General features: G+C 37.7%; 1 protein-coding gene and 1 long non-coding RNA gene across 2 annotated transcripts in view; one reads left to right on the top strand and one right to left on the bottom strand.

Annotated features, from left to right (window-relative positions):
* The window catches only part of LOC114471093 (uncharacterized), a 33,631-nt gene that overhangs the window by 2,893 nt on the left and 16,629 nt on the right, over positions 1-14,109 (bottom strand). The window contains exon 3 of the long non-coding RNA XR_003674942.1: positions 391-506. This is a non-coding gene — a long non-coding RNA (uncharacterized LOC114471093). The remainder of the gene's footprint in view (positions 1-390; positions 507-14,109) is intronic.
* Positions 269-4,748, top strand: LOC114471092 (uncharacterized). Its single transcript, XM_028459673.1, has 5 exons — positions 269-525; positions 1,369-1,461; positions 2,259-2,342; positions 2,423-2,554; positions 4,354-4,748. The coding sequence occupies exons 1-5, from the start codon at positions 273-275 to the stop codon at positions 4,635-4,637; spliced, it is 846 nt and encodes a 281-aa protein (XP_028315474.1). The 5' UTR covers positions 269-272; the 3' UTR covers positions 4,638-4,748.

Here is a 14,109-nt window from a genome sequence, read left to right as displayed (position 1 = left end):
GCGGGCTACCTGGTGCCCGCGGGCACCGTATTGGTGACCCCTGGTCTAGAGAATATGTTGGACTGCTGTTTTTTAACAAGTGTACATTTGAAATTATTCTGTGTTGGGGATAAATAAGGTTGAGATATTTGGAGTTATAGAAAATTACTGTGAAGCCAGACCTCTGTACAGTATTACTCAATTCTTTGTGTACTGATCAACTCTACTGAGAACTCATCAATCATTGTCCTACAGTCAGGAGGACTATATTCAAAGCTGGTTTCACAGTTGAAATGCACAGAGAGAAAAGAGAGATGGCTGGCCTTCTTCCATTAGTGCTGCTCAGTATCTGCTGTGTTTCAGCAGCTGCAACCAAAGCCGAGTCTCAAACTGAAATAATTTCAACCAAACCTGCAGCAGAGGAACCCAGTGTGCAGAACCAACAGCAGAACTTCATCACCGACATCAACTCTACGCTGAGAGACATCAGTGCCCAGCTGGCTGAACTGAAGGTGGAGGTGAAACAACTGCAAAAACAGAGTGAAGGTAATGTGACGCACATCGCTCAGGGTTGGAACACAATGGAAACACAGGTGTAATAGTTGTAATAGTTGCTCAAGAAAAAAGATCAAAAAGTGACAAATCTCTGATAAATGAAGTCTTTTTTAATATGTTGTAAACATCTTAAAGCACAGTTTGAAACAGAAACAAATACACTTTACTAGGACAAATAATCTTCGACAAATAAATAAATACTATATTTTGACAAGAAATAACATTTTATTATTATTGAGTTGATTTTCATTTCGGACATGAACAAAAACGGCATGTGTTTTTACCACAATGAGAAAATAATAATAATAATAATATTAATTAAAAAATCAAAATAAAACAAAGCAAAGTTACAAAATCCTGACTGTGAAGCCTGTACACGCTGGAAAAGCAGTAGGAGGAAATATAAACTTATATAATCCTACCTGTTGTAATATCAAGTACTATACTTTATTTCTATACGTGAATCTTCTTATCATATAGACCTATTTACACTGTAAGAGGATACATAATTCATTGATAGTTAGCTGTATAATTATACAATTCATATAATCCACTGTACATTCATCTGTCCAAACATACACATACATAAGTATAAACACACCTATTTATATATGTTTTCCCTTTAACACTTATGCTTCGAAAAGATACATTTGTTTATGTTTATGATTAAATTGCTTTAAATTGACACTTTTTTATTTATTTATTTTTAATACTTTTTAACTATTATTTACTGTATTTGTTTATTTATATTTTATTTATTATGATTATTGGGAGGGTTAAAACCCTGCTGTACATTCAAATGAGCTGCATCTGTTCGTTTACTTTATATTTTAGAGCAATCAGCCACACTGAAAGAACAGGAACTGCAAAAAAATGAGCTGGAAAAGCTGCAGCAACAATTCAAACAGCAGCAGCAACAACATCAAAGTAAGTAATAACATTTGCACTGAATCGTCAATCATTCAAGGAAATCGTGTTTCCTGAAGAATCACAGACACCTGGATGGATCTGATGAATAAATATCTGAAAACAACTTAAAGACACAAAACAAAATCTGTTTGAGTCGTACAAAGATATCGATACGTTTGGTTGTAAACAACCACTTTAACACAGGAAATATTACAGATTTCAATTATTTTGAATGCCCCCAAAAATACGTGTTTTGTTTTTTTTTTTTAAGTGCAACAAAAAACTACAACAGCAACAAATTGAAAGTACAGTAAGTACAACATTTGCAATGACAGATTTGTTAAAGTGTTCCAGATATATCCAGAGATGAAAGGATACAAAACATAATGTTTTATTCATAATTTCTATTATTCATTAGAAAATAAAATATCGACATGTTTGGCTACAAAATAATCACTTTTAAAAACAAAAAAGGAAAAACCTTTAAAAACAACTTCAAATTCAAATAAACTAGAGCGCTGAAGTTATGTAAAACACATAAAACACATGTTGGACCTTTGGTATTGAATGTGTTAACACAGTTTCAAACAACAGGCTACATTTTACAGCTGAAAACTTGCTCTAATATTCAACTAAATTCAGTTTTAGCAGCAGCCACCACTGGTTTAAAGAGACTCCTGATGTTCAGCTGAAAAAAGTGACTAAGTTTTTTTTTTTTTTTTTTTTTACAAAGGTTGAAGTGATGAAGAATACTTGTATTAAAAACGTTGTTGCTTTCTTTCAATAGAGAATAACTGCAAAGGTTGTGTTTACAGTACAAGCAGCAGAGCTGGTCAACATTATAACCAAAGAAAACATCATAGTAAACCAGGTGGAAGCTCTGAGGACAAACATACAAGGTTTGTGATTTTAGCTCAGTTCCACAGCATTCCTGTTCCTGGACCATCAGCTGTTGTGAAAGAGGTTTTCTCTCTTAAAGCGAGGCAGGTTGCCTTCTCCGCCTCCCTGCTGGCTTCTGGATCAGGACACACAGGACCGTTCAACACACCCACAAACTTGATCTTCAGAAATGTTATTGTAAATATTGGAAGAGCCTATAACCCAATGACAGGTACAAACACCACTGATTTACAGAGGTGACAAGTAACAAAGTGCCAACACTTTGTTACTGTCTATTTTCTGGTATTTGTACTTTACTTGACAGGGTTCTCACCAGAAATTTTTCACAGCATAGGGGGATCATGTGGCGCACGAGTGAGCGCCAACAACGCAGAAAATTTTAAAATGTATACCAAATTTAATGAAGTAAGGCTAAAGTTGTTTTTTTTATTTGTCCTAGCCTTACTTTAAAACTAAATGTTATTTGTTGAATATACTGTAGGTGAAGGTGATGATGAATGTAGTTAGAGTGTGACTCATGCTTGGTATACAGTAGGTCCTCCACTAATAAATACTCACATACTGTAGAGACAAGAAATAACATTTTATTCAAAAGACTGATTCAAAGACGCGCTTTTTAAATTTAAATGAGGTATTATGTGGGACCTGCAGTTTAATTGGAACACCCGGAGGAGACGCATGCACGCACATGTGGAGGATGTACATAGTAGAGCTTTAATTGGGCCGAAAAAAGAAGACCCGGCCCGAACCTGTCCGACCCGAATGAAGCCAATGTCTCTTTAAGCGCCAACACATTTCAACCAGACAGTATTCACATCCGTACGCGTGCTTGTAGAATGATCCGTTGTGAGTTATAAACATGATGAGCTGCTTCATGTGCCGCTACATCCGGTTGAAGCTGTTTATAATGAGCGTAATTACGGTTACCAAGCAGAGGATCACACAGGCAGCATCGGGGCAGCAGGGGTCCTCAGGTAAAGACAGGGGCATCCGAGCAGATTGCCTGTATTAGATAGACGGTGCGGCTGTTGTATGTGTTTCTGAACTATAGCAGATTAAAAAGAGAGTTAAAACAACCCGTGCATGCCTGGAAGTTCCTTTTATGTCCAAGTGTGCTACAATTATTACAAGGGTAGCGATTAAAAAAAAGAAAATAAATAAATAAATACCCCCTATGTTGCTGAAAACGGAATGTAGAGGCCGTCATTACTAAAGCAAAATTACAACGCCAGGGCCCCCGACGCTCAACAGTGCTAGCGAGAACCTGGCTTGACTATTTGCTTATTTGGCAAACTTTAAAATTTTAAATGAGCTCGTAACTTTTAAGACCTTCAGAGATGACGCCACGATGTAAAAAGGCGCAAAATGTCGGTAGTTTGAGCTTTTTTCTGTTACTCAGGTCCCTTTGTTTCATGGGTAACATTTTCAAGTTTTTGAAATTGTTAAACTTAATGCTGATCTGTGTTTAATTGAGCATTTACTAATTTTATCTATAAAACGTGCTAAATTCTCCAGGTGTTCATGAAGGGTAACAGATTTAAGCTACCACTTTTCTCCAAGTTTTTTTTTTTTTTTAATTTGTTAAACTCAAAGCTGCTCTGGGTTTTACTGAGAATTTGCACTTTTTCTTTTCTTGATACATTTTATTTACATTTTATTATGAGTACTAAATTCTCCAGGTGTTCAAAGGTAACATATTTAACTTGTTTCCATGTTCAAGTTCTTAAAAAGAAAGCAAAGATATGGAATTTGCTGGTTTAAAAACCCTGTTTTATTACTGAAGGGGCTTTGTTTTTTTTGTTTTTTTTTAAATGTAGTAGCATGTACTGAAATTACTTTTATTCAAGTACGGGAGCAACTTCAACACTTACTTTTACCAGAGTCATTTTTTACTCAAGTATTTACACTTTTACTTGAACACTGAAGACTAGTACTTTTACCATCTCTGCTGATGTAATGAACATCAAGATGATAAAATGAATCCATTCACTGACCAAGCTGTCCCTACAGGGGTCTTCACTGCACCAGTGAGGGGGGCCTATCACTTTGAGTTCTACATTTATGGAGAGGGACACCCTTTGCATCAGGCGGCAGCCTCGCTGATGAAGAACGGACAACAGATTTGTGTTGCATATGAGCATCAGGTTTCTCGTTCATTTCAAGCTGCTAACGGTGCTACGCTGCTGTTGGAGGCGGGCGATCTTGTGTTTTTGCGTCAGTGGGCAAACACCAGGGTATTTGATAATGCATTTCACCCAACCACCTTCAGCGGTCACCTGCTTTTCACAATATGAGAAACAAACATTCTTTAACTGTTTGAGTGCCGTGCTCGCTGAGAATAAGTGAAGACGGATACAAATTGCTTTCATTGTGAATAAAACTGCAAATAACGTCAACGAAGAAAATACATGGGGAATGATTTCTTTTGTGTCATGTTTTGGTTTTGAACTTAAAATGTGTAGCGATAAGACAAACGAACAAAGCTGCAGCAGCTGTAATTTAGTTGTTTTTAAATCAGACTTTCCAATTCTCCCCTATTTTTTAATAGATTGTATATATTTCCTTCAAACGTGGGACTCATGTAAACTATTGTTGTTATTAAACTAGTAACTGGATGAAAATGAAGTTAATGTGTACAACAGGCCTGGGCAATATATCAAGACTCAAGATATATCGCAATTTCAATTTTGGCAATATAGAATATTACAATATCGTCTATAACAATATATTTTCATTTTATAGCTTATTTTTTTATTAAAATACTAGTTTTCAGAGTCGCTGCTTTTGCTACTTCTCAGGACAGCATGAAAACCAAAGTTAGATGGATTGTTGAGTGCGTTCTAACTTACGCCTACGCCTAAACAAGCCACACTACAGGACTCACTCACAAGTGCTGTCCCTTACAGAAAAAAAAGCCAAAAATGGCACATATTGTTTAAATATGAATTTTGGTCCATATTGCCCAGCCCTAGTATGTGACTCCACACCATAATTTAAAAAAAAATAAGCTGTTAGATATCTTTTCCAATTAGTAAATTAAAAAAAAGCTTAGTATTTTATTGGACGTTAGAGTTTTTATTAAAACACAGGTAACACAGGTTCATTAAATTATGTGATAATTTTCTGATTTATCCACTACATTCTTAATGATTGGCTAATAAAATAAACTCCTTGTTAAATATCTAATTAATGGGAATTGTTGGATAATAAATTGGAAAATTTAAAACAGAGGAGTCAGTCCCAGTCAAGGATGTTGAGTCTCTTTCCAAATTTATGACTAAAATATCACCTGTTTTTTTTTTTCATGTGAAGCGTCTTTGAGTTTTTATTTTAATGTAACATTAAACTGTATTAAAGATTGTAGCATACTGTTGTGAATATGAATAGAAATAAAATCATATTTTTATTTAGGTGCAATACAGCAAGGGAGAAACAAACTTGAAAAATTAAAAAAATATAAAATCACATACATTTTATTCAAATTTTGACTTGGGCTATTAAAACAATAAACATCAATTCAGTGGCTACTTCAAGTAATAATTTAAACCACTAACAAAATGCTTTCACTAGTCATTTCACTTAATATATAACACTTGTTTCAATGTTTACACATTTTTGTTTTGTACGTAATTTAAAATGTGGCGATGTATACACAAACACTCAATAAAAGTTCTGCTCAGCCAAAGTAAACAAACACACATACTCATGCACATGCACACAAATTTATAATAATAGTACAATTTTATCAATGAACACTAATTATATATATATATATATATATATATATATATATATATATATATATATTGTTACTTATGCAGGGTATACACAAAGATAATCAGGCCAGATTATTTTATGTTTATAAAGATTGTCCAACTAGATTATCCTGTGGTCTGATGTGTGTTCACAGTGAATTTGTTCTGATAACTGGTTTTGCAACGGGTCGGTACCGACAATCGTAAATATTAAACTTGATCAATATTTCAAAACACCTCGTTGTGTGTGGAGAAAGGTACGACTCCTGATTCATGATGACTCATTGATGTATGACGTAGAATGGAATGTAGCCAATCAAGAAGCGATCTGACTGAGAAACACCTAATGCTAAGTTGAATCTTCGAGTTCAACCAAGTTTAGAGGCAGCACATTGAAATATCTCAAACACGGCTATGATATCATTTTTTTTTCCCAGAGCTCCAATTTCAGGTGGCATTCCAAGTCACTTTTTCCAGTAGGAGGTTGGAAAATCATTAGATCATTTTGTCGGATTTCATATCATCACACAAGATTTCTGGCTTGGAGGCACTTCGGTTAAGTGTGTGGCGTGCTGTGTTGAGATCAATGGGATCAAACCAAACATTGTACGATCAAGACTCTTCTATCCCTGCTTTTAAGATTAAGATTAAAGATTAAATCGGGGCTTTCGCCTTTAATTGGCCATGTAATGTTATTACATTAATGGAATTTGTCCTCTGCATGTAACCCATCCCTGAGGAGCAGTGGGCAGCCATTTTGCAGTGCCTGGGGAGCAGTTCGGGGTTAAGGGACTTGCTCAACATCCCACAGTGATGGCCCAGTTGAGGCTTGAACCGGCAACCCTCCGATTACAAGCCCAGCGTCCTTAACCAGCGTCCTTTTTTTCTCTCCCTAATTTACGTCTGTCTTCATATATGAAATATCTTCACATTTATAAAATCCCTATATGTTTATCCCCTTAGGGTTGCCCTATTGGGTGAAGAAGTTTTCAAAGGTCTCACATTTTGTGTGTTTTCCATCATTGTCAATGAATGTCTTGTTCCAGTAAAGGCAGACATACACTGTGCAATTTTTGGCCCATTTTGAGCCAAATTTCAACTTGTGCGTCTATTTTTTGGGATCGTGCGAGTCTCTGCTAGATTATGTGTCGTGCATCGTATAGTATATATGGGGTCGCAAGAAGCGGTGAACACCTCACGACCAGCTCCCGATCAGCAATCGTATGGTCGTAAGGGAATCAAACATGTTTGAAATCCAGTCACTCCTCGTGAGCTCTTTGTGAGGGTATCGCACAGCTGAAGCAGTGCCACAAACTGGCTTACCTTAAACTCTCACACTGCGCATGCGCGAACACCGTAGGACCGCTGTAAAAGCTCTTTTTGCTGAGATTTGCGAGTGTCTCTCCACTTCCGGGTTCTTCTTCTTTGGGCGACCGTGGCTCAGGTGGTAGTGGGTCGTCTTCTGATCGAGAGGTTTGGGGTTCGATCCCAGTACCTGACTATGTGTCGAAGTGTCCTTGAGCAAGACACTGAACCCTAAGTTGGTCCCAGTGGTCGACTAGTGCCTTGCATGGCAGTCCTGTCCCACTGGTGTGTGAATGTGAGAGTGATTGGGTGAATGAGCTGATATGTAAAGCGCTTTGAGACTGCTTCAGTGTGGGGATAAAGCGCTATATAAAATCAGGTCCATTTACTATTTCTTCGTCTGTTTTAATGGCCACGCTTCAGAGTTCTTCTTCTCCTTCTAATTTGTACGTTGCATTTCCGGGAACAAGACCCCGACGTGTCGTGTATGAACGTACAGTGTGAGCAGTCAGATCGTGTCAGAGTGTTGGTCTGTATAGTGTGAGAATATGCATCGTGAGCTGCGCACATTCGGGCTCTGCACGAGTCGCACAGTTTGAGATGAAGCTGAGTACAATGATTCAAAAACTTGCACAGTGCATGCCAGTCTTAACTCATTTGCCATCAGGTTGTCCGGTATCGAAAACACCTGACGAGGACCTTGTTAACCTGGCTAACTAACAAGCCAGTATGACTGTGTCATTATTGGTATCGCTCATATCCGAGGTAGGTGATAGCCAGTGTTGTGCTAGTTACTGAAAAAAAGCAACTAGTTACTGTTACTAGTTACTTCATTATCAAAGTAACTCAGTTACTATTTTGATTACTTACACCAAAAAGTAATGGGTTACTGGAAAAAGTAACTTTTGAGTTACTTAGAATTAAAGAATGTATTATTTATTTTGGGTCATTTGTGTCCATACAGCTTCATATCAGTGCTCTAATTATATAATAATCCACTGTTGATCAACTGCTATAAAACAACCATAAATGATGTGCATATAAAGCACAAAACAGCTGCTCCAAAACTAAAACAGTAATTTTTCAGCCTTAGCACTGTAATGTAAAGTAAGCTGTGCATATTCCAGGTGCACATTCTGCTGTTGAAAATGCTTATGAAAATAAATGTGGAAAAACAAATTCATAGCATTTTTCTCAGCTACACGATGCTAAACATATCAGGCTAACGAGCTGCTGTTACCAGTGACGCAGCAGCAGTCACTTATTTATTTACAACAACATACCGTGCAATAGTTTGGCTGACAGTCACAGTCCGTTAAAATCCAGTCGCAGTGTTAGCTTAGCTTCATTGATGCATCTTTTGGAGACAAACATAATGCGCGTATTTCCACTTTGAGAAGCTCGTCCTGCTCTCGCATTGACTCACCATGATTGGCGCACGTGATGTAAACATAAACACGCTGACAATGTTTCTTCTTCTACTGTTTTACCGTGTTTGGCACGGCATCCCAAAAAAATATGTAGCGCCACTGTAAACAGGAAGTACACTGCAGCTAGCAAAGTAACGGACCAACGCATCATATTGTAACAATAACGGGGTTATTTCTTGCGCCCAACACTGGTGGTAGCATTAGGGGACTTTTTCTTGATGGTGGATTCCCAAGCTGGGATTTTTACCCTGAAACTCGGCTTGTAAGTAATCTTACATTTTACGAGGTATTTGGACTTGTAATTAACCAACCTGACTGCACGATCCTTAAAAAATTTGGTTTTCAAAAGAAAAAATTACCTAAGATTTCCGTCAGGGTGTAAATGACGGGGTGAGGCTCACGTCCAGGAAAAAGTTGAATAAATAAGGAAGCAAAAATATAAACAGCACGGTCAAACAGGCTGTGAGGGTTTGGTTGGGTTTTTAATGAGTCAAGTCAATGGAAGGTCCCAAACAAGACACGCCATGTGAGTAAGACGTTAAATTACAGTGTGTGCAATGCTAATTAAGTGAAGGAAATGCCAGGTAAGAGCTAAAATGACACTAAACTTTCAGTGATACGTCAAACTTTCGTCTGTAAAAATAAAGGCATACGAGGTACCTGTCCTGTGAATATGTTCCACTTTGTGTCACTTTCTGTCTCACAAACAGCTTCCTACAGCCCGTACTGGAGCTGTAGCTGGGAACACACCCTTAGACAGGAATAACAGGCCACTCCAGAGCATGAGAACATATAAGACGTGGTGGCACCCCAGAAGCATGGCGACTATTTAATGCCACCTTATATCTCCTTAAACCTTGCATGCGTCACCATTAGCTACTGTTTACACCAGCCACAAGTCAAGAGTTAAAGCAGAAAATAGACTTTCTTCATTCTGAATGACTAAAATCCACTAGAAAGCCATTGAGAAAGTTCTCTAGTGTGAAGGGAGCCTCATATTGAATAAAGATTGAAATTTACATGACAACTTAGGAAAATGCTTTTTTTATTACTCATTCATCCCCTAAATCACTTTGCCCCCCCCTCTTTTTCTCTGCTGGAGCTATTAAATCACCATCTTGACCCTGCGACCTGGGGCTGCAGCTATAAAGAGCCCCCTGAGGGTCAGAGGCCTGATTGTAACATTTGAATATGAAATGGAATTGGTTGGGCCTGCGAGCAGCCCCATGTACCGAGATGCTGGCTGACCCCCAGGAGAGAGGCCTGCCTGAGCCAACACTGGGCCCAGAGGCCCCTTCTAATCCCAGCATGGTTTTACTTGGACTTGAGATGGAAGGAAGAGACATGGGAGAAGACAAAATTTAGGGGTGGAGGGGACGAGAAGCAAGGATAAGGGGGTAGGAGTAGGGGTGATGCGGGGTAGGGGGTGAGAGAGAGTGAGCGAGAGGAGAATGAGCGAGGGCAGACATTTGAATAAGACAAGAAGCGAGTAGTGTTTGCATGACAAAGGAGCCCGCCATCTCCCCTGATTGGTGTCACAGTGCGGCACTAAAGCAATGCAGCACCCCCCACACACCCCACCCCCCAGGACAGGGTGATGTGTAGAGCACAGGCATGCTTTTGCATCCAAGGTGTGATATCGAGGGGGGAGGTTGGAGGTGAATGGGGGATTGTCATCAAGTTCTAAGTTGGAAGTTTGTGTGCATACTCATATGAGGACAAGTTGGCCTTTTTCTTAACAGGAAAACTTTTCACAAAGACGGTATCAAAGAAAAAAGTTCACCATTCAGAATATACAGGTCAATTACTCATGACATCATGTCATCACAAAAACACCAACTATTTCATCAATTTAAAGCTGCTGGAGACAAAAAAAATAATCAAATAAATCCTTAGTGTAGGTCTCATAGATCAAAAAATCGAGAATCTTTTTCTCACAAAAAAGATGTGAAAGGTTGTTCCGTTCATGCCGTTTGAAAGTTTGTTTTTATCTCCACCGTAAACAATCCATTTGTTGACATTTTTAGTTGTTGCGCATTGCATTGAAGTCTCATAGACAGACATAAAACTGTTCGCTATCTTCGCTAGTCAACTAGGACAGTGATTCACGATTTTTGTTTTAGTTTATTTCCGGTATTCCCTTGTATGCCATTGAAATTGAATGCCATCGAGGCATTCAATTTCAGTTGCATTCAATTATTTCCATGTAAACGCACAAAAAAACCAACACTCGCCATTGTTTTCCCAAAATGTTCCATCCATGACACCATAAATATGTTGGTAAGTTACTTTGGCAGAGTTTCAGGGGGGAAACACAAGTAATAATGGAAAGAATAAAATAAAAAAAACTTCTAGACGTCCGTCTGCAGAACTTCGCATCACACATGCAATGCTCAAAACTTTTCCAAAAATGTCAATCGAAGTGTTTATGCGGAGATGAAAACCAACTTTCTAGTGCCAACAACATATCTTTTCAAGCAAATGATTCAATTCAATTTCACTATATTTACATGTAGAATTAGAACAATAAGTCATCTCTAGCACGGAATCAAATCCTCAAATCGAGGAACTATTAAATTCGGAATTAAAATCAGAAAAACTCAGCAACTTAATTCAGATTTATATTTAATTCACTCATTCATGGCCATTTTCATTCAGAATTACCGGTAGGTGATTATGAGGTCATTTTTAATCTTTTTCAAAAAAATTAAATTTTCATTCTGAATTAAAGAGAAATTAAAGTCCTCATATAACAGTAACCAGTAAATGTTTTATCAGCACCAACAAAACTCTTGAAATTTCAGTTTAACAAACTGCACAATACCTACAGGACAAAACTGTGAAACCAAGACCTGGAGTTTGGGAAAGTAACATTGGACAGTTTGAGTCTCTTCAACACTGTTGTCTCTCTTCAAATGGGTTTGGGCATTGTATGAACTTGCATAATTGTCTGTGGGGCTCAGTAATTTGTGATCACATACTTGTTAAATACACGCTAGTATCACTGAGCAAAAACAATGACGTTATCCTTTGAAGCAAGATGCCCTTGTTTTAGAAATGAATGGGGGAATTAAAACCCCAAGGCATAATGTACCGTAATTATGTCTCCAATTGAGCAATTTATCAATAATAGGACACAAGCTCAGAATCAATGTTCAAACTGAGATGCACTGACCATTTGTTTTTTTTTAAGAAAAGTTGTGATAAAGCTTTAAGGCTGTAAAAATTGCTATACATTTTTTAAATAGTTAATGTGATTGGGCAAAGCACCAAAACATAAGTGAGAAAAAGTAGAGTATGCAAGAGAGACTGGGACTTATAAAGCCTAAAGATAAATAGCAGGTCACAAAGGGCTTGAAATCAAAAAATTGTGTTGGTAAAACAATGAGTCTACCTTTCAATCATGTAAAGTTGAACGTTTCCAACCAAGTGCCTAATTTTTCAGCAGGGAGGTGTAAAATCAAAATTAATAAAGAGCCTTGGTCAACTTTTACTGTGTGAAAAAACTGACCAAAAAATCATTACCTGCTTGGAGAAACTTTGAAAAATGCTGTATGTGTGTTTTTGCAGAGTACTGCTCCACCACTCACAGATGAATTTGAAAGCTCTTGCACAGAGTTAGGCAAAAAACTAAACTACGAAGCTCTACAGCATCCATCATCTAAGCCAAACCCAAGTGTGTGCAAGAGCTTGTGTTAAATGACTTGAGAACTGAAATATTTCGGCCAGTAATTAAAAAAAAAAAAATACACAAAATGACAGTGATAATTCAAGTAGCAAATGTAAAAGGTTATTTAAACTCACGGGATACTGTGATTTTTGCAGGACAATATGGATAAATGTATTTTTAGGCCGGGTTACCGGACTCAAAACGCCACTCACTTTGTTCCTCTTCTTGTTTTTCTTGTTCTTCTTTTTCTTGTTGTTGTTGTTGTTGTTGTGTACACTAGTTAAAATCGCTACTCCTCTGTCATTCGTGAACGGATCAGGCTGAAATTTGGTAGGTACGCATCAAAGCTCGGAGCCCGATTTTCAAATTGGGGCTCAAGGGGGATTCTTGAAGAAAAAAAAACAAAAGTCGATTTCTCATTAATTTGCGAGTCAAATATCATGGGCCCCATTTTTCAAATAACTACTCCTCAGTTAGTTCTCGTTAGAACGGAATGTAGTTTGGTGATTACTCTATGAATGACTATGATGAGATGCTCGGAGCCCTTTTATGACCACCCAACCCCCATTTCTGGTAATTTTCAACTTTATGGGAACATAATCATGTGATATACTGTTTCAAAGGTAATTCAACGTAGTTTACGATAATGCCTCACACAATTCAATTAGGGGCCCAAGGAGCCACCCCCTTTTTTCGGCAATTTCCATTAAAGTAGTTTTCTCATTTATTTGTGAGTCAAATATTGCGACAATTGGTGGTACCAAATTATTTACACATACCAATATATGAATGGGGCCCATTACTCCATATGTGCCACGGGGGCGCCAAGGGGCCCCCAGGGGCCTAAATTTAAAATGACTACTCCTCCATTAATGCTCGTTGAATTGGGCTGTAAATTGACATGGATATTCTATGAGCAGATGTCAAGAGCCTCTCTGAGACCTTTTTTGGTCATTTATAAATTTATCGGAACATACATAGCCATGTGATATATCGTTTCAAAGGCAATTCAACGTAGATTATGATTTTACGTTGCACAATTGAATTTGTTTTACCTGGTGGAACTGAGTCATTTGACTATTCTGCGCAATGACGTTCCGAGGGCCCGGCTATAGTTCATCAGAACTTGTTAAATGAGTTTGGCCAATCTAGGAGTTGTGCAAGCTTGTATATGTCTTTAGATCTCGTCACACGCTGATTATAACACTACTAAAAGGGACAAAATATTTTCAACTAAATCATACAGCGCATTCTTTCTTGTAAAAGACTTTTGTTCCATTTAGAAATAAGGACAAATATCCAGACAAACTAAATTACGTTAAAAATATCATGTATTCTAATCTTTCATTAATTTTGATGAACTCTTTTCTCTCCCGAAATTCAACTGTTACCATAATTGCTGGTGAACGTCAGATCATCTTGAGAAATCCATCACTCCCTGCACTCACTTGAGCTATAAGGCCTCTTTAGCTTTGATGGAAACAATGACAATAGAATAGGCAAGATAAGAGGGTATCATTTGAGTAGGCAAATCCAGGGGCTATGGGGATTTCACAGCTCAATAAGTTTGGACAATCTGTTTACAATTTCTATTATTTTGGTCCCT

This window comes from Gouania willdenowi, chromosome 10, assembly GCF_900634775.1.
Source record: "Gouania willdenowi chromosome 10, fGouWil2.1, whole genome shotgun sequence".
NCBI lineage: Eukaryota > Metazoa > Chordata > Actinopteri > Blenniiformes > Gobiesocidae > Gouania > Gouania willdenowi.
Note: the sequence above shows the minus strand (reverse complement) of the source record. Positions and strands in the feature narration are given on the sequence as shown.

Excerpts from the sequence above, each read along its gene's own strand:
- LOC114471092 (XM_028459673.1), top strand. The coding sequence starts at position 273 with ATGCACAGAGAGAAAAGAGAGATGGCTGGCCTTCTTCCATTAGTGCTG. Across the intron at positions 526-1,368 it reads ACTGCAAAAACAGAGTGAAG|AGCAATCAGCCACACTGAAA; the intron begins GTAATGTGACGC and ends TTTATATTTTAG. Across the intron at positions 1,462-2,258 it reads GCAGCAGCAACAACATCAAA|TACAAGCAGCAGAGCTGGTC; the intron begins GTAAGTAATAAC and ends TTGTGTTTACAG.